Genomic DNA, 24,997 nt, shown 5'->3' on the forward strand with positions numbered 1-24,997 from the left:
AAAGCATATTTGTACGTGTGTGGGTGAAGCATTCAACCCTATCTAATGCATTTTGCACATCCACTGCAGAGTAAATATAACATAACCTGACAGAGGGGGTATGAGTTTTGGAGTAAACAGCACTGGGAATAAAATACCTTGCCAGCCTCTCTTTCCATGCTGAGAGTGACATGGAAAAAATGAAGAAAAGTAGAACACTGACTTCCATATCCAGCTACCTTACTGAAGGCCACTGTAGCATGCAGAATGAGGATAAAAGGAACATTTCTTAGGCTTTTTACCATCTCTGACCTGCACATCTTCCTCATGTTCAGCTCCTGGTAAGTCCAGTGATCACCACTGAATCCTCAGTGTGTCTGACCCTCCACTACAGCAGGCAGACACAGCATGGGAGGGAATCCAAGCTAAATTAGTCACTGATTCACATTGGTTTGCTTCCCAATGGAAGCCCACTGTGCAAACTTGCACAGGAAATTCCAGGTTTGCTCTCCTTCCCTGTGAAATGTTTTTGAGGGGATTGCACAAAACACGGGCCGGTTCTTCGAGTGCCTCAAGTCGAGAAAAAAGAAAAAGGGAGGAAAAAAAAATCCCCAAGACTTGAGAAGAAAGCCTTGAGAAGAAAGCCTTTCTCACCTTGGCACACTCCACTTTGGCACATTCAGCTCCCTGGCAGGTGACTTGCCCCTCCTGGCACACACAGAAGTCACAGCGGGTGCTGTTCCACATCTCTCCGTGGTACCTGACAGTGCCACCATCCAAGCAGCTCCCTTTGGAAGACACACACTCCTCACAGCACTTCCCAGGACGCTGCACCTTGCTCTGCCCCTAAAAACAGCAGCCAGCAGTGAGCAGGGCTCTCTGAAGCCCCTGGCACAGCAGAAGATGCAGCTGGGCTGTCAGAGGGGGGTGATTTTTCAGTACCTCCTCACAGGTGACAGAGCCACAGGTCTCCTTCAGACACCTGACTTCCCCCCTCTGACACACACACGTAGTGCAGGCATTTTTTTGCCACTGCTCCCCGTGCTGTTGAGAAAGAACATGGATAGAGCTGTTAAACACTCTTGGAAAACAACCAAATTCCTTCCAGAAACCTGAGCTGCTTATGGAAGAGGATGGCTCCTTCTGCATGTCTGTATCAGATAATAAACTTTCCTTAAAAAATGCTGATCTCTACATGCTCAGCAAACAGGAAGAAGAGGGGTTGAGGTCTAGATGACATTGTGGGTGTGAATTTCTCAATAACTGCAAGCTAGTGACGCTGGGGAGGCATGAACTACTATTATTAGCCAAAAGAAATCATTGACAGAAAATCCCACATACATACATTCATTAAACAATGCACTCAATTAATTCCAGATGACACAATGAAAGCTATAAATACTTTGACCACCAGTGCTCTCTGCTTTCCTCCCTCAAAACGAGTGTGGAAAGAAAGTGCCTCATCTTCTTTGCCCAGCAAACTTCCTTTCTGCTGGCCAGCAAATTCTTATCATGTCCTGATTTCTTTTGGCTCTCCTGCCTTTTCCAGGAGGGAAAACAGCAGTGTTTGTACTAAGCTATCAGTGCTGGCAGAAAGTCAGAGGCTGGGGAGAAGGGAAAGAGACATGTGCCAAAAATTGGGAGTGGTTGTGGTGTGGTTTGTCACAAGTCACCTGGAACGTTCTTCCCAACACTGAGCAGGGCTTGGGGACACATTCTGGGCAGCATTTTCCAGGAGGCAGAACCATTACTTCCTCCTAAACAGAAGGCAGAGACAAGGAAAAGAAAGTATGAACAGTTAACATCAGTGCTTGGAATTCCAGGCATTTAGCATCCATGGGATAACCCTCTGCCACTCAGGGCTTCGTTTTGGCCCAAAAAGCAGGACAGGAGCAGAGAAAAAGGCTTGAAAGATGTTTTCTCCACCTCATTTTCCAGGATTATTTAGATGGGAACTGAGGTCTGAATACATGAAGAGATGCAGATAAATTCATATATATGGCATAAAGTGCTTATATTCAGGAATAGAGGTATACAGAGGAAAAAATAATTATACAGTTATGCAGGGAAGCACAATAAAGGAGGAGATGGATGAGAGAAGATTTTTCCTGGAATTACCACATTTTGAGGTTTTGAAGGTGTGATTTACACTCACCACCCCTCAGGCATCTGCACTGTTTTAGTTAAATCCATCCATACTGTGTGTGCAGATGCTAAATTACACTTAAAAATTGGATTTTTCCAATTTCAATTTTTTTACGATGGATTTAAATCACGTTGGAAAAGGCTGACACTTCACACCAATATTACTTTTCCTGCATCCCTCAACTTCAAAACCTGGCTAATTCCACTGCTCCCAGTCTATGTACATCCAACAGTTGGGAATAGCACTGCTCATCAGTCAAACCCTAAGCTTCCAAATATGGAGTGGAAGACTGCACAAAAGTTACCAAGAAGAATTTCCCAGCAGAGATAAAAGACTTTTTTTGTGTATTTTGGTGGTATGCAACAGGATTTTTTGGCATTCTTCTCCCTCAGCACCTAGGGAACAGTAAAGTTATCAGAAATAAGGAAGATGAGAGTTTAATCCTGGGAGAATTTTTATCTTGGCTTTTGATGGAGTGGAGAACACAGGAAGGGACAGAGATAAAGGCCCATGCAAGAAAATGTTAGGTTTGATTGAGGTCATAACAGGTTCCTTGCACATCCTGCTAATGTCCCTTCCACTGGGAAATGTCCTTGGTAGGAAATGCCTGGAACACCATCAGAACTGGCTGCATTAATTTGGATGCTGCCAGCCAATTACTCTCAAATACATCACAGCAACAACACAGTCACTCCTGATGACATAAATTAGATCCTAGTGATTAGCTGATTAAACATTAGTGCAATGGCTCAGCAGCTAAGGCCAGTCCACTTGGAGTGGGAAAGGAGGGATCCAAAGCAGGCATAAATTTGTTTTAATGCAGAGTATGTAGCAAATGAATACTAATGGCATATCTCAGGACAAAGCAAAACACAATTAACACACACACACACAAACAGGTGGGGTTTATCTGTCCAAAAAAAAAAAAAAAGTGTTAATTGTCCAAACATCTGGTCCAGTAACAGAAAGCTGGGAAAGCTTCAAGAGAGGAAAAGGTTTATGAGTAGCACTGCTTTTGATTTTGTCAGTGAATAGTTCTCACTCAGGGAACTTCTGGATTCATCACTGGATATATTAAAAATCCTTGGAAAATGGCAGTCCCTAAAACATAAAGTCAAGGTTAGAGACCAGGATTTCCAGGGAGACAGTTCCAGGAATGCTGCTGCAAAAGCCCCATGAAAAAGATCCAAAAAGCACGGTCACATCCATCAGCACTTACAATGTAATTCCAGAATTCCAAAGAATTCCAAAAATTGAGTGATTTGCCCAGAGTCTGGAGTACTGTGAACAGTTTGCTGCCTTTACTAACCCTGTGTAGAGTCTTGTAAGGTTTTGGCTGTGTTGATCCCTGCATAAATGCTAAAAACTCATCACTTGTCTACAGCAAAGACCTTGGAGACAGCAGTGTCCCTGTTCTCCTAACTGGACTAAAACCATGCCCAACTCCTCTTCCCAGTTTTGCTGATTTCTAAACACAAACACACAGAAGGAACACTGCTCTGAAACTTTTCTTACAGCTCAAGTTGCCTTGTATTTCTGAAGGCAAAAGTGGAATTTCATCCACAGCTGACTACTCACAAATGCATTTCTAGAGTTCCTGTACAAAAGAAAACAACAGTAACATGACCTGCAAACCAAACTTTCCAGCTGCAAACCAAACAGTGAAATTTGTGAAGATAAACCCCATTGTAAATCTTGTGTTTTCATTCCTTCGCTCAACAGAAATAAAAACATTTCCTGATGAACTCCAGACCACTTTTTTGAGTACAAAACAAGATGCAGTTTCTTTAGACAGAATTCTTGCCTAATTAACCAGCAAAGGGATGATAAAAACAAAATGATGGGGAAAGAAGGTATTAAGGAACAGGCACACAGGCTTCACCATCACTCCACACCATTTCTGCAGGTCAAGCATCTCTTTTCCAATTCACCCACTTGTCACCCAGAAGCTTTGCTTGCTAATTTGGTTCCCAGCATGAGAGATGCACACTGCCCATGGACAAGGAGGTGTTGAGGAACATTCCCAAAAGGCTGGAGGGTCCTGACCTGGCTGCAGAGCAGAGGCTGGCAGGAAGCTGTGGAGCACTGAGTTGCACCATCCCTGCAGACACACCTGGAGCACCGACCCAGGCTCCAGCCCTCGCCGTCCTGGAACACGTGGCCATCGAAGGAGCAAGGCTCTACAGGACAGGGAAACAAGGGGGAGGTTTCTTTCTCCAACACCCCTTAATCCCTTTCTGTCACCCGTAGTTAAAGCACAGCTCTTGTGCATCTCAGAATTCAAAACTGCAGGTTAAAAGGGTAACAATTCCCCCCGTTTCCAAGGGGCTTGTGCACTAAAAGCTCTGGATGCACTTCTCCCACTGGGACTCTACAAGAAAAGGCACCCAACAGCCAAAGAAGCATTTCTGGAACTTGCAGTCCAAGTGCACAGGAAATACCTGAGGTTTCTTTCCCAGTCTTCATCTCCAAAATGAGGACATATTAAGCATATCTGCTCACTGCTTAAAGCTTGCCCCCACCTCATGGTCCATGGGTGAAGCCATTAGAAATATAAATATGGCAGAAGGACAGAAGGGGAATTATGAGACATGCTTGTCTCCAGTGTTTTCCCAACAAAACTGAACAAGAACATTAAAGCCTTCCAGATTTGGGGCTGAAAGGACGTTCTGAGCTCAGATCATGGAAGCAGACAGTACTCACCACCACGGCCCACGCATCTGGGACAGCAGGAGCCCTGGGCAGTGTCCTGCAGCTCTCCGTGTCCACAGGTGAGGGGTGGGCAGGTCCTGGGGCTGCAGGTCACCTTCCCATGGGCACAGGAGCACTGGACACATCCCGAGCTGGCCCACTGCGTGCCGTGCTGCACACAACACAACCAAGGGCACAGAAAGCACAGTGAGACCTGGAAATAAGCCTTGTCCCTTTACAAGTTCCTCCTCTCTCAAGGATAAGGCTTGGCACTGATAAAAAGTGGCTTTCTGACCACATGACAGCGGAATTGGGATGCGAAATGCAATTGTAGGTACAAATATGTCCATATCCTTCTTGTGGGGATGCCTACCCAAAGAACAGGCTCAAAAGGAACCAAAAGACAAAAGCTGCAGCAGGAGAACAGCACAGGAAAATGCAGAAACAGCACAAGAAGAAATGTAATATATTATGATAAAACACAGTGCCACCAAACCACAGGCACAAAGAAACATGAGAAGAGGATGGCTGTGCTACCCTTCCTGTTCCAGTTTTTGTTTAGCTTACACCAGCTTCATGCTGGCCATGCCTCATGCTGGAACAGAGGTTTATAGCATCCATCTCAGGTGTGTGGAAAGCACAGCCCTAAAAATGTGTCTGGGCATTTTAGCATATTCCTTGAGATCTGGACCTGACTTGCCTCTTGTCAAACAGAAAAGCCTGTAAGACACCACACATAGGACTTGAGTTTGCTGTTAAGCCATTTTTTCTACATTTGCCAGTTGTTTGACATGATTCATTAACCACTACGCACGAATCTTGATTTTTTTTTTTTAATCTCCAGACACTTATTCTGATTGTTTTGGCCTTTCAGCCCCCCTAGGTGAAACCACATCCCAGAACCTGCTTGCTGAATAATTCAGGATTACAGAGCACGGAACCCAGGTCGCAGAGCAGCAATCAATCTCTGGCAGCACAGGTGGCTGCTGAGAGAAAAGCCTTCTCTGAGCACAGCTAATATGTCAAGCTCACTGTGCTTGGCTCCCCTTCTGATGTTACTGCCCTGTCTCAGCCATCCACAGAAACAGCAAGGGGAAGGAACAAGTGGAGAAATGTCTTCCATTAAGCCATGCAGGACACACCAACTGCTCAGCAACTGCAAACCCTGCTGATCAAACTCCTGCTAAATTCCGCTATCTGGCATAATGCAGTGATCCATCCTTTCCCTGCACACCAGCTCAGCAGCCTGTACTGGCTGAAACAAACAGGGAGCTAAGAACAGGTGAGGATGGTCCCTGCTGAGGAACTGGACAGAGCACTCACGCTGTGGATCTGTCCTTCATGCTGGCAAAATCCTTCGGCTCGGGAGGCACACTCGGGGCAGCACTTGTTGGAGGCTATTTGGAGCACTTCTCCCTAAAAAGAGACAGGATTCCAATAAAGAGCTGACATCAAACAGGGACTCCAAAATGAAAGTGAAGGCACGAGGCCTGGCTGGACCTGGTGCTCTCAGTTCAGAAAGGAAAGGTTTTGAGTGAAATACAGAATGCTGATACACCACATGCCCTTACTGAGAGGTGGCACAGCACTTTGTGTGTTTGACATTTTGCCCTCAAAATAACAGCAGAATTTACATCCCCAAGAGTACAGTTAGGAATTCTTCAGCTCAATCCGTTTTCAAAGAACAGAAAACACTTTTTCAAGACAAAACTCAAGATTCTTCACTGAAAGACCACTGAGAAACATGGGACATATTTGCTGAAACAAGGTCGGTCATATTTGTATAAATCTCATAATGAGTAGATAAGATATAAGCCATGGAGAGGGATGGTGATTTCTGAGATTGTTTTTCTGTTGGTGGTTTAGCTTTCAAGCATGAAAGGATTTTTTTCTTCTGAGATCCTTGGTGATCCTTTTCAATGTTTAAAAGACCAGATGTTTTTGGAACACTTAAACATTTTGTCTTGAGGATTGCCCATGTCAAGGAGTCAGACAGATTCATTTCACACTATAAACCTATTTTCCATTATGGGCTTTAAATTAGCCACTTTTCGTTTATCTGATTTTTATCATTTTATCTAGTGCACTCATTATTAGGTGTGCCATGACAGCACTTCATCTCCCTCCTCTTTAGCACAAAAATTCCTACTAGTTCAGTCTAGCTTTAATCAATACACAGCAATAATAATGGGGAAAACCAGTAAGAATCAAAATTATTTCCTCATTAGTGCTGTCATATTGGGAAACATTTTAACCTTCTTCACAAAACCATATAATTATCCTGACAGCCTCTTTAAAACACTCTTTTTCACTGCTATTTGTGCACTCCACCCCAGCAATCCAGATGTTAATGCAAGACCAATCCCATGGCCAATTAATGAAGACCCAGACAAAGACAAGCAGGAGACAACGAAAGCTCAGCAACCATCACGAGGAAGAAGAAGCTGGAAGACAGACAATCTCAGCTCTGTTGTTGCTCAGCAGAGTGGAAAGTGCCCATCTGCACCTTCCAGGGAGCCCCAGCCCCACCTCTGAAGGAAGGGGGGCTCCTGCTGGGAGGTTGGAGCCTGGTTCAGGGGCTTCCTTTGGGATCAAGCTGTTCCAACACCCGGCCTCTGGCTGCAGCAAAGGGGACAAAGGCTTCCCACACTACGTTTTCACTCCAAGGAGGAGTGCAGGGACACAGAGCCCGTGCCTGGCTCTGGGCAGCCACAAGGCACATGCTCCTTACCTTCTGGAAGTCACACTGAAGGGCTTTGCAGGCTGTAGGCTCGCAGGTGACAACGCCGCTCCGGCATCGGCAGTCTTGGCAAGAATCCGGCTTCCAGAAGGTGTTATTCTGCAAATAAAGTTGGAAACAAGGCCCATGCAGCACAAGGCATGTCCTGTTTTGACAACACATCTCAAATAGCACCACAGAGACAGACTGCAGCAGAGCCCTCCTCCCTCCCACACGCTTATCAGGCCCCATGTAGGCACTTCTCACTCAACAGCTTCCAAAACACAGCTGAAAGACAAGGCCATGCATGGCCAATAATCAGCTTCAACAGCCACATAATCCAACCTCCAAGAGCTCCAGGTGAACACAATGTGTCTGGAAAACTTCCCAGTGATCAGGTTCAGGCTGTCCACACCACAGGGTGACCCCAGGTGGTGCTGAGGCAGCAGAGGTGGTTTTGAGGCAAACCTGCTCCTGGACACGTGGCTCTACCTGGGCACGTGTGTTCCCAAAACACCATGGAGGAGACTCAGGCCAAGCAGAGAGTCTGACACATCTGGAAACAGCTGTCGCCACCGCTCTATCAGTGCACCCAACTGGAACACCCACAGCTAATTCACACAGGTTTCCACCACCCATGCTTGACCCCCTTTCATTCCCTCCACGCTGAGGTCATGATCCCACGCTGCCTCCACAAGAAGAGGGGAAGAGGAGGATCAGTTTCTCATCTGAAATACTGTTTGCAGCTAGAGAATCCCTGTCCCTGTTGTATAGACAAACTCAGGGCTAAACTGGCACTACACAGGATGTTCTCCTGGGTAGGATGGACAGCCCCTATCCCAGCCACCCAGCCTCGCTTTTAAGGGATTTGCAAGGAGACCAGGCCTTGCTGCTCATTTCCACCGTGTAGTGATTTACTTCAATTCACTCACAGTGCAAAGCACGACTTAGGAAGGATGATTAACAGTTGACTGCCACGAGCACATTTACAGCTAACTACTAAAACTGTTAAGCATAATGATAAAATACTGAAATGTGCCTTAAAGGCCCATTAGGTCCCTTAATGAGAGAAAAAATATCCTGAAAAACCACTTTCTCAGGCACTTCTGTAGGAGATTAGGGAGATTCCTGGTTAGTGCCATGCCGACCTTAGAAGGTGCACAGCCCCGGGGCAAGGCAAAGAGGGATGGTAATTCCTGCTCAGGAACACAGCTGGTTCTCCCCTGGCTCACACACTGCAGAACAGAAACCCTGACACCATCTCTGCCAGCAGATTTATGGCACAGTTAGGGAAGAAATGAAGGTTAAGTGATGCGTGTGCCAAGCTGTAGCTAACAAACACACACACACACACACACACACACACACACACACACACACACACACACACACACTCTGTGTTGGAAAGCTGGCGGGGAAGCCAGCCACGGGGTAACCAGCAGTAGGAAGGGAGGGCACAGACTCACTGCCCCATCTCTTGGTTCTTCTAAACCTTCACCTCTGACCTCTCATGCTTATTAAAATTTTTTAAAGAGGAAAATAATTTCCACAGTGGAACAATAACCAAAGGAATCTCACAGCGCAATGTCAGCACAGAGCCACCCTTTACTCACATTTTGAGATGTAAAGGTTTGTGGTAAGAAAACCCCTCTTTGCTCTTTTTCCTCCCCTGGTTTCTATCATAACCCAAGCAGGCTGACTCTTGTCTGTGGGCTCAAATCAGCTGCTTCTAAGTTCCTTTTGCCAGGTACAGGATCAAAATAGACACTTCTCTGCAGAGCTTAAAAAAATTCAGGAATCAGGAAACTACCAGCTGATTTTCTGGGATATGAGAGTCTTCCAAGCACCTCATGGATCTCAGTGTCCAGGTCTTTGGACAATTCAACATTTAGCTGAGGATTCCTGGCAACAGACCTGAAGTCCAATTTGGAAAGTCCAGATCCCACCTATCTGTCCTGTTGTGAGGCTTTGTTAGTGCTCACCCAGCAGGTACAAGGACACTCCAAAGCTCCCAGGCAATAGAGTTCCAAACATAAAGCAAGACTTTTCAGTAGACACCCAAAGAACTGCTGGAAATGCACCTGGCGTCTTCTCCAAGGCTCTGCACCTCAGTGGACAAATTATCTGCTGCAATCTAAGTGCTGGATTCCAAACCTGTAGAGAGTGTATTTTTATCAGTGACAATTTAAGGGGCTTTTCCTTACAAGTACTAATATAATTAACAGTATAAATAATTAAATACCACGCAGAGAGCGCTTTGAAGATGGAAAACACTCCTTAAACGCCAAGTAGTGCCATTATAATTTATTAATTCCCTGGATTTCCCAACATCAAAAGAATAAATGATACCTAATTCAACTGAATTTTAAAACACCATGCTGGCAAGAAGAAATGCATCTACATTACTTGGGCTAGTCTGCAGAACAGGGGCCAAAAGAACAAGAAATGCTCACAAACCTTTTGAACATGCAGATAGCCAGACCAAGACAAAAGGAGATAAAACTGGAGACAGAGCAGCACAGTTTGAGCATGTGATGGGTTTGGAGAATACTGATGAGGATTTAGAAAAAGGCAGAGGAAAAGAAGATAAAAGAGGCAAGAGCACAACAAGCAGTAAAAGCAAAGAAAAAGCCAAAGAGACAAAGAGCAGACATGGAGCAAAGGGAGCCCAGAGCAGCTGTGAGTGCTCCTGGTTTGCTGCTGTCACCCTGTCACATTAACCAGAGTACAGAAGAACCTAAATCTCTCAGACCACTGCTTTTTTCAGTAACTTCAGACAGCTGCACCTGTCCCTCCTCGACCTCAGCCAAAAAAAAAACCAAATCATCCCACCCAACAAATCACAAATAAGTAGTCTGCTATTAATATGTGAAAAGCCTCAGTAATTTAATCAGGTGCCACTCAGCATGGGATATCATCACACCAGATAACAGTGTGTGTGCTATTCTGGTGCAGCGACTGGGGAAATAAGAAGCATACAGCAGCTGGTTTGTGTCCCCTTTCCAGCTCTTATGGCTCCCTGAAAATATCCAGTCCATCCCTAAAATGTCACTGGATGCTGGGGTGTCCCCTGCAGCATGCAGGAGCTGTAAAGCCACTCACTGGGGTGGTGGCATTGCTGCAATTGCTAAGCAGGGTGAAGCCAGCAGGGCACTGCTGCAGCCTTTGTGTCAGCCTGGAGTCAAGCTGCAGATTTGTGGTGTCACACCAAAACCGAGTGGGTTGTTGCTTATCCTGTACCCCACTAATCACCTGATGGTGATGAGAGGTCTGGAACACCTCTCTCATGAGGAGAGACTGCAGAGCTGGGCCTGGTTAGCCTGGAGAGGACTGAGAGGGAATCTCATCAATCTATACTAATGTCTCCGAGGTGTGACAATAGGATGGTGCCAGACTTTTTGGTGAGTCCAGTGACAGGAGAAGAAGTAGCAGCCATAAACTAAAACACAAGGAGTTCCACCTCACCGTGAGGAAGAACCTTCTTTCCATAAGGGTGGCAGAGCACTGGAGCAGCTGCCCAGGGACCAAACTCACCCTGTGTCATCTGCTCCAGGTGACCTGCTTTGGCTGGTGGGCTGGACTGGGTGATCTGCAGAGCTCCCTTTCAACCCCAGCTATTCTGGGATTCTGTGGTTAACTCTCCAAGAGGCTGCTCTGGACCCAGACTGCTGGATTCTGCTTTGGGGAGCAGGGAGGACAGAAACCTCTGGGAGAGAAACCACGGGGTTTAGAAAGCCCAAGGGAGCTCCAAGTCCGAGTGCCAGGTGGGATTTACCTCCCAAGTCGTTCCTGTGCCAGAGACAACAAAGAAAAGGCAGGGATCGGGTGTCTCAGGGGAGGAATTCCAGGCTGCTTTGTTGAAATGGCAGGCAGACCACGGAGCAATTACACTTTTGGTAACAATTACCAGCATTACCCACCGGCTGCCAGGCGAGGAGCCTTGGCAGCCCCGCTTTCATTTGTCATTTCCACTCCAATTATTTGACAATGCGGGCAATTGGCAGGAGAAGCCCCAACGAGGGGGAAGCACAGAGAAGCACTGCACGGTCTGTGGGGATACCCATTAGTGGAGCAATGAGGAGATGAAAGTAATTCAGAGACACATAAAGGATTCCCAGCGTCCGTTCGCTTTGGATTTGATGTTTTATCTCTGGCAATGGGGAGCCGTTGCTCTGCTGAGTGTGTTTTTTAGATCTGGTGTTTGCTGGCAGATAACAGGAACTCCTTGACAAGGGGGTTTTAATGGGCTCGTTCCAGCATGCCCACCCGGAATCAGAGAACAACTCGGGAACGACTGGGCTCGGGAATTAAATGGAAATTCAGCTCCTCTCAGTGGAAACAGCTTCAGTCCTACGGTCCTAGGAGAGTACCGGGCTTGTAACAACACAGCAACACGAGCACACTGTTCCAGGAATTGGGAACTAGCTCTCTCCTTCTTCCAGTCAGGGAATTAGGAGGTTACATAAAGTAAAACAAGGTACTGTTTTCACAGTTCAGCACTCTGCCACATTTCCAACTGTGAAAGTCTTGCACCAGTTGTACCAGCCTCGTAAAAAGCAAGAGTCTAAAAATAGCATTTCCCAGCAGTCCTGAGATATTTCAAGGATGTGATATTCCAAAATACTCTTCTTCACCTATACTGAGGTGCTGTTGTAATGTTCACCCTGTCTTTCACACAGACACGGAAGCAGTCCAAAGGGCAAGGGCCCAAATGAACCAAAGGCACTGTGTAAAACTATGGTTTCAAATCACTGGTTCTAACCAGGATTTAAATCAGCACACAGAGGTCTTTGTTCAATATTTTGGGAGCAGCAGTGTTCCTTTAGAAAGGTTACTGCCTTTTGGTTTGTCAGTATTAGAATCACCTAAAACAACTTGCAGCCTCTTTTGTAAACTTTCTTCTCACATGAAATCCATCTGTAAATGGACATGGTGAATGACTGATAGCAAAAAGAATTACTTTTCTCCCATCGTCTTATGCTTGAAGGTTTTTTCCATACCCAGTTGTGTGTTTTGATGAACAGCACACGCCAGGAATTCTCCTCAGCATCCAGGAATAACATCTGGGGTCCTCCTGCTGTTTTTTCTCCCCTTTGCCCAAGCAGTTCCTAACCTGTCAACTGGCAAATTTCAAACACCCTCCCCAAAAATGTCTTCTGAGTGGATATCAAACTGTTAATGGATGTCAAACCCGGAGTGCTTGATTGAACAGCTGTGGAAAAGAAGGGAGGTAAAGGATTCATTTAATCTAAATTAGATCACAGCTTTAATGATAGCACTTATTACAGCATAATGGCTATTTCTGGAGCAGCAGGGGTGCCCACCTCTGCTGTGTGATGCTCTAGGTGCAGGTGGTGTTCTGCCCCCTTCAAGTGATGCTGCCTGGTCCAAACTTGAACCTGGGAGAGCCACCAGGACATCAGCAGTCAATAGCCAGTGACAGATGTGTCAAATGGTGAGGTGAGACTGCCAGAGGGAAGTGGGATTTCAATTAGAAATGCAGGATATGATGGCCCAAATGCTGCCATGTTAACTGCATCTCAGCCAGGGCAGAGTGGGCAAGACAGACTAAGCCTTTTATCCCTTTTCTAACAACAACAAAACCCCATCAAGCCATGAAAATCCTTGCAGCTGATTCAGCAGAGAAAGGAAATTTCCTTCAGTACCAGTCATGGCCCTCAGAAGCTCTGCACCGGGTGAAAGGTAACTCTAATTCTACTTCTTGAAGGCAACAATCCACTCTTGAGCAATTTTGCAAGCCATGTCAGCAAATACAGAGCTATCTCCAATTCCAGGCTGGATATTTAGGAAGTATCCTTTCCAAGCATGGAATTACACGCCTCAAATCCTACTATTGTCACTGTGGGTTCAAGCACAGTAATCTCCCTTCCAGCCCCCAGAAAATACAACCCTTTATGTCCTTATCTTCCATCTCAGCTCCCTGTGCAGCAGATTAATAAACTGGTTCTCTCTTCCCTTCCAGAGGGAAAGAGGACCCCTGCACAGTCATTAATCTTGGAGAAAAAAGGCTTCATTAAAGAGCAAAAATGATGAAGAAAAGCCTGTAGAATAAGGAAATGTGCAGACTGTCCTCACATCCTCCAGTATTGTTTCAGTATTGATGTGGTTCACTGGGAGCTGCTGAGATTCAACAAGATGACAATCTTATGTCCAAAACCAAATGAAAATAATGGCAGCAGAAAGTGGGTAGCACCTCAGCGCTTGACTCAGACACAGGCTCCTTGCTGCCCTCAGTTACAAATGATTCAATTAATTGACTCTGGCGCACAGAAACTACAAGCCCAAAACCAAAATCAGGATTAAAATATCCTGAAAAGGGTAAAGATGATAGATGTGTTAGTGTGCTTCAGCGCTGTGGAGTGTGTTCAAGTTCATTGGGATCAAGAGGGACAGCACGGGGGGAAGGAGGGAGGAAGTTAATCAGTCCTTGGCATTCACTGGGTCACACATGCTTTAAAAATGATGATTATTTTTTCACAGTGACAGCAAAACCACACCAAACAACTGAGGAGAACTACAGCTAATTGCCCCTCTCTCTGTGAAAGAAGGAATGCCAGGGCTACAAAAGCTTATCCTGTCCAAGAGTGGTGAGCAGACTGAGGGAGAAGAGGCAAAACCTGTGGAATAACACCAACAGGGAAGCAGCTGTGGCCAGAAGGTGCAGTGGAGGGAAAAGTGACTGGAAAGGGTGGTCAGATGTATCACAAACCATGGCTTTTCAGAGAAGGCATAAAAAACAGCTCTGTGAGGCATTTAAACTCCATCCCGTGAGGCAGATAAAAGATGGACAGAGAAACAGGGCATGGCTTGGCCTCAGCAGGAGAAGTACCAGTCTATTAATTAGCATGATTGGCCATCAGTCAGAAATAAATCATATTATCCATTGGTAAGGGGCAGCATTCGACAGGGAACAAATTGCACATGTCTCTGAGCTCATGCTGGAACAGCTCCTTTTGCTTTCATTATTCAGAAGCACTGAGTGGAAGGTCGTGGCAAAAAAAAATATTTATTTAGAATTAAAGCCCTGTAATCCTATCTAAAGCATATTTATTTTTTCAATGTACACCACCATGACTGTGTGACTTGATTTCCAATACAGTGCCAGGGAGATGTCAGGAGTTGCTCTGGAAATAACCATGATCCATACCTGGAACATCTCTCCAATTTGTTCCCTTTACCACAGTTCCTCTTCTATAGAAAAACCGATTTTACAAAATTTGGCTGTCCACAGGAGAAGCAAGCTCAGAAACAAAGATAATCATAACCTCCAGAGCTCCTGCAAATAAATTTTTGTCTCTCACCCCCTTCTCAGTACTTAACATCTCTCTCTGAATAAATCTCGGAACAATTTACATGGCAAGCCCGTCATGGGGGCTGCAGCTGCAAGGCTAAGAGGCAGCACATGCATAAGCACTTATTCAGACTCTTGAAAGCAGGCTGGGGGGTTCCTAAATCTCTCCAATGCTCATCGTTTAAAACAGGGACAGTTTTATATCAAAGCACTTGGCTCCTTCACTGTAGTGAGGTCTTAATCTACAGAAGCTGCTCCATGAAATATTTAGCAGAGGCAAAGCATATGCATCCCTTAAATTCAGGCTGAGGAAGAAAATGCATCTTCCCTCCATCCTCAGGCAGCAAGAATGGGCTGGGTATTACACCAGGTAACACCTGAGAAAGTGCTTTTGTTAACTATTTTAATTCTCCTTCTTTAATAAGCTTGCAGGAGTGCTTGGTAATGTGTTTTTCAAAGCACAGCTCTGGCTCACACCAAGCCCCAGGGATAGCTGACCACACAGATTAAGCAAGAGGAGGAGCATAGAGCTCTCCTCACATCCCTCTCCATGCCGTGGGTACTTGCCAGGCTGAAGATTGCTCACTGACATGGTGTGAGCCAATTCCTGTCAGGCTACTTCACGCTTGGTTAGAAATAATTGCTGCCTCATTACAAATTTAATCATGACACTGTGATATGGCAGAACTCTTCCTTGCCATCTCCTTCTCTTCCTTCTTGAAGAAGATGTGAAACAGATTGACCACATGCAGCCTAGGTATTTTTTAATTTTTTCTTTTTCTCCTCAAAGAAGAAAATCCCATTTTCCAACAGTTTGTTCATGCAGTTTCTACATGGCTTCAGAAACATCTCACAATGCTTTTAACTCCAGGTTCCTGCAGGATCCCTAGGTTTTCAGTTTTTATTCATCTGCATCTACTTTGAGAAGGTCTCAAAGTAGAAGAGTCCCACACTTGAGAACTTGCCTGTAGCCTGAACGATTCCGTTTCCCTGAAGAATGCAGAGAATTAGGAAAAGTGGCACAGGAAACACTCTTGAGGGAAGTGCCCTCTCTACTGAACGGGTTAAGAAGGAAAAGCCCAGAATGGAGAGGGAGAGGTTCCCCTGTAACACAGCTGTAAAACTTGAGAGATGATTCCACACTCTCCTTTCCCCACCTTCACTCCCTCTGTACCACGAATGTAGCTGATGCAATCACCAGCCTAGCACCTTCCTAGAGCTACAGAAATCCCACAGCAGGGATGAATGGGATCCATCTGATTGCAGGGATCAACTCAGTTCTAAGGAAGAAGCCCTCCGAAGCAAAAGCAGGGTAATCTCCTTTGCTGCACAAGCCTTAATTCTAAGAACACTGCAGCAAAGCACAAAGGAACATTCCCAGAACTACAAGTACTTAGAGCAGCTCCCACCACAATCCTGGTTTCAGTACACCCATCTCTCCTGAGGATCTTGCTGATGGGAATTCTCAGAAGCAAGGCCTTGGTGCTTCCAATACTTTCAGGTGTCTCCCTACCTGTTACTCCCTATGCTTTCAAAACCAGCAGCATGTAAATAAAGCACAACCTGATACCAAAAAAGAGCAGGGAATTTAGAAAAATACTCTGTTGTATTTTTCCTTCCTCTCCTTTCCCTTTTTTTTATACCTCAGCAAAATAAAAAACTGAGCTGGGAGATTGGAGACTACTGAATTAACCTTCTTTCCTGCATGGTTCTTCCACTCCTCTGCACTGGCACCCTTCCCAGAGGTCTGTGCACAACAGCGTGGATGGATGGCTTTTCCAAACACCTGCATCCATCATTTCATTTGACCTCCAGAGGCCACATTCTTCCCTGCATCTTTAGTGACTTTTATCTTAAAAAGAAAAAAGGAGAGCAATGTGGGTCACCAGAGTGAAGCTGGTGAAGCAGCCAGGCTCCCTCCCTTCCTGCCTGCAGGGAAACAACCCCAAGTCCCTGGGTCAGTGGTGCCCAGGTCAGCCACAGCTCTTGCACTGCACCAACCCAGAGGAGAGCATGCCCCAAACCACAGCCTTCACCTTGTGCCTGATGTTCCCCTCTCAGGGCCGCGGGGAATGTTGTTTCAGGCCCTGGAAACAAACTGCCATCATGTGCAGCCCTGGCGAGACAGCCCATTTTTCAGGAGCTTGGGAACACAAAGTATTTCAGTGCTCTTTTCTGCAGTGCGGTAAATATTGCACTTTAAATCCACCTGACAGCTGTTTAAGTCCTGCTAGGAATCTAACCTACAGGTTGTGGGACCTCAGCTACAGCTGTGCCTGCCCCACCCTGGAAGTGCTCAAAGCCAGGCTGGATGAGACGTGGAGCAATCTGGTCTAGTGGAAGGAGTCCCTGCCCATGGAAGGAGGCTGGAAATGGCTGAGCTTTAGGTCATTGATGTCATTTATGACTGTCTCCTATTTCTAGGAATACACAGAAGTGCTTGCACAAGGGGATGTTGAACAGAGGATGTGCAGTGACAGACGAGTGGGAAGTGGCTGTATTATCACCTTTCAGGACAAATCTGCTAAAAGAGCAGCTAAACCCAGTGGGAATTGCAGCCATCCAGCATCCTCTCCTCCAGACACGCACCAGAGAGCTTCACACTGAGGGGAGACTTCTAAAAACAAAGCGGAAAGCAAGCCTGCAACTCTTTTTAACACAGCACACTAAACATCCTCCAGCTTCCCCTCACCTTCAAGAGGCCAATGAAAGATGCTTGATGAAAGCCTGGAGACAGTCAGGGCTCTTCTTGCAAAAGCAGATGGCTCCAGGGAAATCCCAGCTCCCTCAGCCCACACCAGCTCCCACCGGGCTGAGACATTGAGACAAGCCAAGACACACTGTTCTTGGAAATGAGGATGTACAAAGGCAGAAAAAATTGCTTCACCCCCTATTAATCTGCAGAACTTTCCCACCCCACGATGAGGAACAGAGAGAGGCAGAATTTTGGAGCCCAGCTCAGAGCACACTTCACTTGAAAAGAAGCCAACATATGGATTTTTTTCCCCTACCCTTCCCTGGATGATTAACCTGGGCACCACTCCCACGTCTGAAGACAGAGCACACTGAGACTGAAGTGCCCATGAGCTACGTGCACAAGTCCTGTCGTGTCCACCCCACCCTCCCCACCCCATCGTTTGCACTGGAAATATAGAGGTTTGTACCTGAAGAGAGCTCTCCTCTCAGGGATGAGGATTAGCTACCTCACTGGAGCTTTTGCAGCAAGCTCATCCAGACATTATCACAGCTGCGTTTCCACCTTGGGTCTGCAAGTGTAAGGAAAACGTCATGCAGGATTGCAGGAAAAGGATGGGGTTTTCCTCATGTTGCCAGGCTAAAGTGAGCATCTCTGGCTCCAAGAGCAAAAAAGGAGGAAAACCTAGGGCAGAAGGCCAGCAGACAGGGCCCCAGGCTCTTTGCTGGACCTCCAAGCCGTGGCCAGGGGAAAGAAAAAAAAGAGTTGTACTTCCAATAATCCCCTCCAGCCACATCACCTGCTCAGAATCATCAGCAACAGTTCCCACCACATGGCAGGGGATAAGGAAAGATCACAGAGACTATCCAAACCTCAGAGCCTGCTGGGAATGTTAATCCAGCCTCCTGCCATAACCCCCAGCAGCCCTGCTACGTGCACTCAGGACAGAGAACTGAAATCCCCATGCCCAGCAAGGGGCTGGCTTGGGGAAACGCAAAGTACCTCAGAAAATCCATGATGGTAGGAGTTATTTCAACACTAGAGGGAGGGAAGCATTCTCCACATCTTCCTAGAATGTCTTCCTTTCCTGTCATTTCACCCTTCTTCTCCCTGATATTTTTCCATTTCTTACCAGTGTCATTCATTACGTTCTTAATATTCAGCCCATTTCACAACATTTACCTTTCCCTGCTTGTTTTAGGGGTTGGCTCTGCAAATTGCTCTAACTTCCCAAAACTTCACCAGCTTCACCACTATGCCATTGTGGCCTTCACCAAATTTTGCCATTGTGTCACCATCTCATAATTCAAATCTCTTTACAATATTCAGATTGCAAAGCCTGCTTATCTTTCAATATTTAAGTTTTTAAACCTTCCCAGAACGAAAAGAGACTCTTAAAGGAGATGACATTTTATTGATGCTTTGAAATACCTCTGAGGAAAAACAGGGTGAGTATTGCAGTGAACCACTTTGTCTCACAAAAACATTTGCTTCCAAGACCTAACAGTTTGAAGGAAAATCATTTTAGACAAGGGACAATTTCTTCATGGACCAGAATGTAAAGTAGACCCAAGCCTGCCCATTTTGCTGACCCAAAACCCAAGGACTGCAAGCAATTATTGCTTTCAGTGAAAAGACACAGCAGCCAGAGTGACACTAGAAGAAAATGAAAAGCTCACACACTCTTAGGGTAAGAAATAATATCACATTTTCTCTCCAAAATGTCTCCTGTGGATGCTGTGCCCTAATTTTTAGGTGGTCCCATCAAGTCCAATCCCAAAGGCTGAGATCTTGATTCGAGCAATGCAAATGTAAAGTAAAACAACCTGAATATTTCAGCTGGACAGGGCTGGCAAGTCTCTTCCTTTCAGATGTCATTTAAATTTTATAGAGAGGCATAAGAGAAGTGATTTATGCAAGATAGAAGTCCTAGGAGGAGCAGCCTGTCACACACAATACCCATACTTTGTCCACTGCTCCAATGTAACAGCAAATTATACAAATTCCAAGGAAGGAGAGAGCAGGAAACCTCTCAGGAAAGTGGCAGAAAAGCAGAGCTTTCCACTTCTGTTTTCAGCAAGTTGTTAATGAATGATGGCCACTCCTGCTTGGTGGCCTTCACAAAACGAGCTGGCAGTGTCACCTCTACCCCTGCATGGTCACAGACCTAAATCACATTGTGATAAAAGTGTCCTCTTAAATGGCAATTCCAGCCCAAGAGCCAAACCCCCATGAAATATTAAGAGGGTGGAGTGATCTTTGCTCTCCCCTAAAGCACTTTGATCAGACAGCCAGGAGCAGCCAAAACCTGTGGAAGTGTGTGATATGCCCTTTGTTAGCCATTTTTTCAAGATGACTATTCAGCACCAATAATTTGCTAGTGTAGTATAACACAAGTTGCTTGGTCTCTCCAAAATCTCTGTCTGTAGGAGCCAGGAACATTTGCTGCCAGCTTGAGAACCCTGGCTGCTCTGTGCACAAGGAGGGTGCCACACCAAAACTCATCTAAGAGCTGTTAGTTTGGAGGGAATTTATAACAGTGAGCAAAACCACCTTCCTCATCAGGATAAGTATGTCCCTTCAGAAAAAAACTGAGGGCAAGGCTGTAAAAAGAAGTAAGAGGAGGTGCTCCACAATAAATTCTTTAAAAGGGACCAGCTAAAGGCAGACAGGTGCCCCTCTGAAGGCCATTTCAGTACCTGCCACAGAGCAGTCCAGAAATAAAGCCATGGTTCCTCACTGCCCAAACACTGCCGTGCAACCAAACCAGCAAAAACCCACCCTTAACTCCACTGTTAGATTTTCTTCTTCTCCCAGCAAAACAATTATTCCTGCTGGTGTTCGTCCAGGCAAGATCTCCTCCCTCTGCATCCGGCTAATGAATCAAAACCAAACCCTACACTTAACAAAACCCACGTCTGACCCCACATCAAAGCTTTGCCCTTGCCCTGCTTTGATTCTCTTGCTGATAAACTAAATAAAGTCTCTGGTCTCATTTCATCCTCTCCCCCAGGCAAGTTGAACTCCGGTCCTGCTAAGGATGGGCGCTCTAGAAATGCCCTTGTATAAACATTTGGCTTGTCTCAATTACTCCATCTTTGTGTGTTCAGCATTTTACAGACACATGAGCAAGCACAGGCTTCCTCTCCCCTCTTTCTCTCCTTGCCACTTCATACCTGCTTAAATTCAAGGCAGCCAATCCTTCTGTTAGGAGCGGAGTTAAAGCAGGGAAAATGGTGTGTGAAGTGCCTGTTTACATCTCCAGTGACCGAGGGAACCATTATCATCCATCCAGTTGTCACAGGCCTTTGTATCATCTGCTCAGGCCATTAGGATTTAATTCCTTTACACGATATCCAACAGTCATTTACTTGTAGGAACCCGCAGTTAAGAGCCAGGCTCAGCTGCGTGAGCTGGAACGTTCATTACCAGGCCCTGTCCATCAGTGCCAAACGGGCACCTGGAATTCCATCTGAGAGCGCCGGGCCATGGACAGGGAGAGAAAGCAGAAGCTGCAAGAACATCTCTCCATAAAACCCCGCTGAAAGGACACTGCTAGCGCTGCCACAGGACAGCCCAGCTCTGCAACAAGCCCTTTCTCCCAAGCTGTCAGAATCTGTGGTATTGATGATTCTGAGATGGTAGAAAGTCTCTGTCTGTCAGCCCCGCTGCCAAAGCAGAAGCCATAATTGGTCTGTGCTGGTTTCCAGGTTGTTTATTCTGTTTATCTCTCACATGTTCTGCTGCCCTGCCCAGCTCTGTCCTGCAGGGCAGCGTGTGGGGCTCTGCCCTCAGTGGGATGTGACAAACATTAAATACCAGAAACTCCCTGGGCTGCATTTACAATAACGTGCCAATATCTGTCACCTACGTTGGACAGTGTGTCCCCAGCCTGAACCAACAGAAAAATGCCAACACCACAGTGAGACATGGAGGGCATGAAGAAGGAGAAAAAGGACAAGACACACCCAATTTCCAACATCTTGTCCCCTTTGGACCCCTCATCTAGAATCCTAAAATTTTACTTTTGCGCCCGTGCCACACTTAATTATTACTCATATCAAACACTCAGAGCTTGTAATTCATCCTGTAAGATTGAAAACTCTTTTCCATGGACAGAGATCACAGACAGTGTCTCTGGGGGCTCTGTCCAGGGGGGTTCCTGACCCCTGCCAGGGTCCCAGACCTTCCAGGGCAGCCAGAGGGAAGCCCTGGATTTCCACACCACGCCAAGCAGCAATTCCTGGAACTCCCAGGCTGCTTTCTCCTGCATCCACGTGCAGCAGCTGTGGCTTGTTACCAACCTCCAGGCAGAGCTGGGAAAAAATAAGGCAGAGCCAACAGTAATTTCATTGTTGCCCAGAGCAGCAAAATGTATTCCAGTGGCTAACCAGATCCATGAAACCCTGCCAGTCATTGCTCCCCGTGCAATTCCCATTTGCAGGAAACTCACACATGGGTGTCAAAACCTCATTAGAAACAACTTTTTTTTAATTGCTTCTCATTTCCATGTTTTCCCTAATTAGAGGCATTTTAGAGCTTCACGTAGACCAAGGCAGGTAAGAGGGATGCAAATTAGGACAAGGTTTACCCAGAAGGCCAGAAAACCTACTTTAGTCTTTTTATAGGGAGGAAAAAAAAAAAAAAGACCCGGCTCCAAAGCACCCAACTGTCCTGACATAAGATTTTTTGGAAATCCTCCCAAAGGATCCATGATTTATACATTTGGGGTTTTTTTACACTTTCCATCAGTGCACCACAACAGGCTAAGCAGACTCAAAAAATAATGACTTTTTAAAAAAGAGAAAATATATTTAACAGACCCCTCAAGGAGAAACAAATAAACTAATTATCCTCAATACATGAAAATGCTTTTCTTGTAAAACACCTTTCCTGAGCAAACAAAACTCACAGCAACAGAGATAAATCCAGACAAAGGAAATGGGGTTAAATAGATGATCATAAACCCAAGATTGCTTCAGGAATGTTCCTTTTCAAGGCATCTACAGAAAAGTATTTCCCAGGCTTGACACAGATCTCACACACAAAATAAATGCCTTGTTAAATAGAATTGTACAGGTGTTAGCCAGCTGTAAACTACCTTTTAATTCCAATTTCCCCTCATTTTAGGTATAAAGCATTCAGAAAAGAAATGCAGTGACTAAATGTTTGCACATATGGATCTATCAGTCTTTCCTCCCCGCTGTCCATGTGGACTTCTGGACTGTCAGAATTGGACAAGCTCCTTTAAAAAAATGCAATTAAGACCTTTCCATCATTGTGGCTCCAGGATTTTCTAGGCAGGCCCACTCAAGGTCGTTTGCAATTTGGCTGGGTCTGGACTTGCAGGATTTAATTATTTTTGGTACCCGATTGGCTGCGTGCCCAACTCCCAGTTTGAGGAAAGCCACATCCCCCCTTCCTGAAAAAAAAAAAAATAGCTAACAGAGATCCCATTGATACTGCTCTCATCAGCTCTGTACGACTCCTCAGCATTAATCATCCTGAGCATAAAACACACGTGCAATTCCTGAGCTGCTCCTAAGGAGAAGGGAGCCAAGGGAGGGAAAAACAGGCAACATTTGGTTCTTGTGTTGCTTTTCCTACTGCAAGAAGCAGCTTTAGAGAAGGAATGAGGATTCCCTTTAGCAGAACAGCTTGGAAAGGAATAGAAAAATGCATTTTGTGGCATTTTATCACAAATATAAAAATTCCAGCACTTCCCCTAAGAACATGTGCTGTTCCCACTGATCACAGAGCCTGTGCCGTGTTATCTGATGAAGCCCAAAGGCCAAAATATTTCTCTTCAGCTGCATCTAAACCGTGGGGAACCAAAAGCAATTTCTCTGAGCACTTACCTGCAGGGCAGTGCAGGGCCAGGCTTCTAGTCCTGGATTCCTTACAGGAGACTTGAAAATGCCTTTCAAAACCAAAACTGACTTAATGCCAACATGAAATCTGAAATATGTTTGCTGCTTGAAATTTACCTCTACTTAAATGGTACAACTTTTTCACTGGCTTCCTACATCAAAAAAGAGACACTGGGCAAGACTGGTATCTTTTTAAGCCCTCCTAAACTGCAAGAGAAAAATGACATTTTCAAAAGTCAGCATTTTCCAAACCAGCTAAGTCAAGCTCCTGAGCCTAAATTTATGCATCAAAGTGTTCAGTGCTCCTCTCCAAAAATCCTGTGTTCAGCTGACGCTTCACAAGTCTTGTGGAGCCATGATACAGGTAAAACAGCAGAGGAAAGAATCTAACCACAGTCAGCATCCCTAAATCCACAACCTAGCTTTAGGCTCCTGATCTTGAAACAGCTACACAAGCCACCTTAAAGCACCTGTCTGTAGACAAGGATTTGGGAGAGGATGGAGAGACAGCAGGGAAAATAATTTAAAATATATAATTTTGAGAAAAAAATAGTTTAAAAAGGCACTTCCTTGGGTATTAGATCTCCTGTAGTGTCTTTCAGGACAAGCTACTATCCACTTTACTCTTCAGCTAGGCACAGGGTCATACTGAGAGTGTTTGTAGTGACAAATGTCTAACACAGCCCCAACCATACAATTTCAAACAAAACAAGCACAAAAACTTTTGTCACTGGCCACCAAAAAGTGCTTTAAAGTAGCGCTTGGCTTTTCCTCCTCAGTTAATTCTCCCTGTCTGGAAAAGCTCAGTTCATTTAACTGGCCTTTCTATCCCTCACCAGGTCAATACCTGGGTTGCTAAGGGTGAAATTACAAATTGCAAATTAATTAATCCCACCGTGGCCCCTGTCACGAACTCTTCCCCCAGAGCAGTACCCTGATTCCCAGCCCTGCCATCCTTGGGACTCTCTGCTGAGCAGATTTTCACTTGCTAAATCAGCAGAGATTTATTCACTTTTCCCTGATCCAGGCTTCTGCCTTCTCTAAGGGAGGCAGGGGAAATGCCAGCACCCCTTTCTGCAGCAGCACACGAGCACCTGCGATTTGGAGTGGAATGAAACAACACCCATTACAGGTGACAGCTGGGTGAACTTGCAGTTCTTGGGAAATCAGGTAACATTGCTTAGGATAGTATATCAACACACAGAAGCACTTACCTTTCAGACTAAAGCACAAACCTGCAGCCAAAATGAGAACCCAGAGCTGCTATAAACCCTGCAAGCACATCAGTCCATCAACCACAGTGGGCACAATCAAGCTGATCGTCCGTGCTTCCTCCTCTGCCATTTCCACAAGTGGAAAAGAAATGGCCAAATGCACGTGGTGGCAGAATATCAGGAAGGATTGAGCATATCAGATAAACCAGGATTTGCTGACTAAGAGGAATCCAGCAAAGCATTAGCAGAAAGTTGTTATTAATTCAAGCTACCGAGGTTTTACCAGATAATAAGTTTAAAAGCTTGTGGTTTCAAATTCTACCATTAAAGAACAAGAGGCAGAAGAAATTGCTTCAGTGGATTTAGACACT

General features: G+C 45.6%; 1 protein-coding gene across 1 annotated transcript in view; it reads right to left on the reverse strand.

Annotated features, from left to right (window-relative positions):
- Positions 1 to 24,997, reverse strand: part of FRAS1 (Fraser extracellular matrix complex subunit 1) — a 105,292-nt gene that overhangs the window by 65,838 nt on the left and 14,457 nt on the right. The window contains exons 3-9 of the mRNA XM_031504663.3: positions 7,548 to 7,655; positions 6,140 to 6,232; positions 4,829 to 4,988; positions 4,172 to 4,305; positions 1,653 to 1,736; positions 922 to 1,023; positions 634 to 825 (exon numbers count right to left, since the gene is read on the reverse strand). Coding sequence (XP_031360523.3) covers positions 634 to 825; positions 922 to 1,023; positions 1,653 to 1,736; positions 4,172 to 4,305; positions 4,829 to 4,988; positions 6,140 to 6,232; positions 7,548 to 7,655 — 873 coding nt within the window. The remainder of the gene's footprint in view (positions 1 to 633; positions 826 to 921; positions 1,024 to 1,652; positions 1,737 to 4,171; positions 4,306 to 4,828; positions 4,989 to 6,139; positions 6,233 to 7,547; positions 7,656 to 24,997) is intronic.

This window comes from Lonchura striata, chromosome 4, assembly GCF_050655825.1.
Source record: "Lonchura striata isolate lonStrDom1 chromosome 4, ASM5065582v1, whole genome shotgun sequence".
Taxonomy (NCBI): Eukaryota; Metazoa; Chordata; class Aves; order Passeriformes; family Estrildidae; genus Lonchura; species Lonchura striata.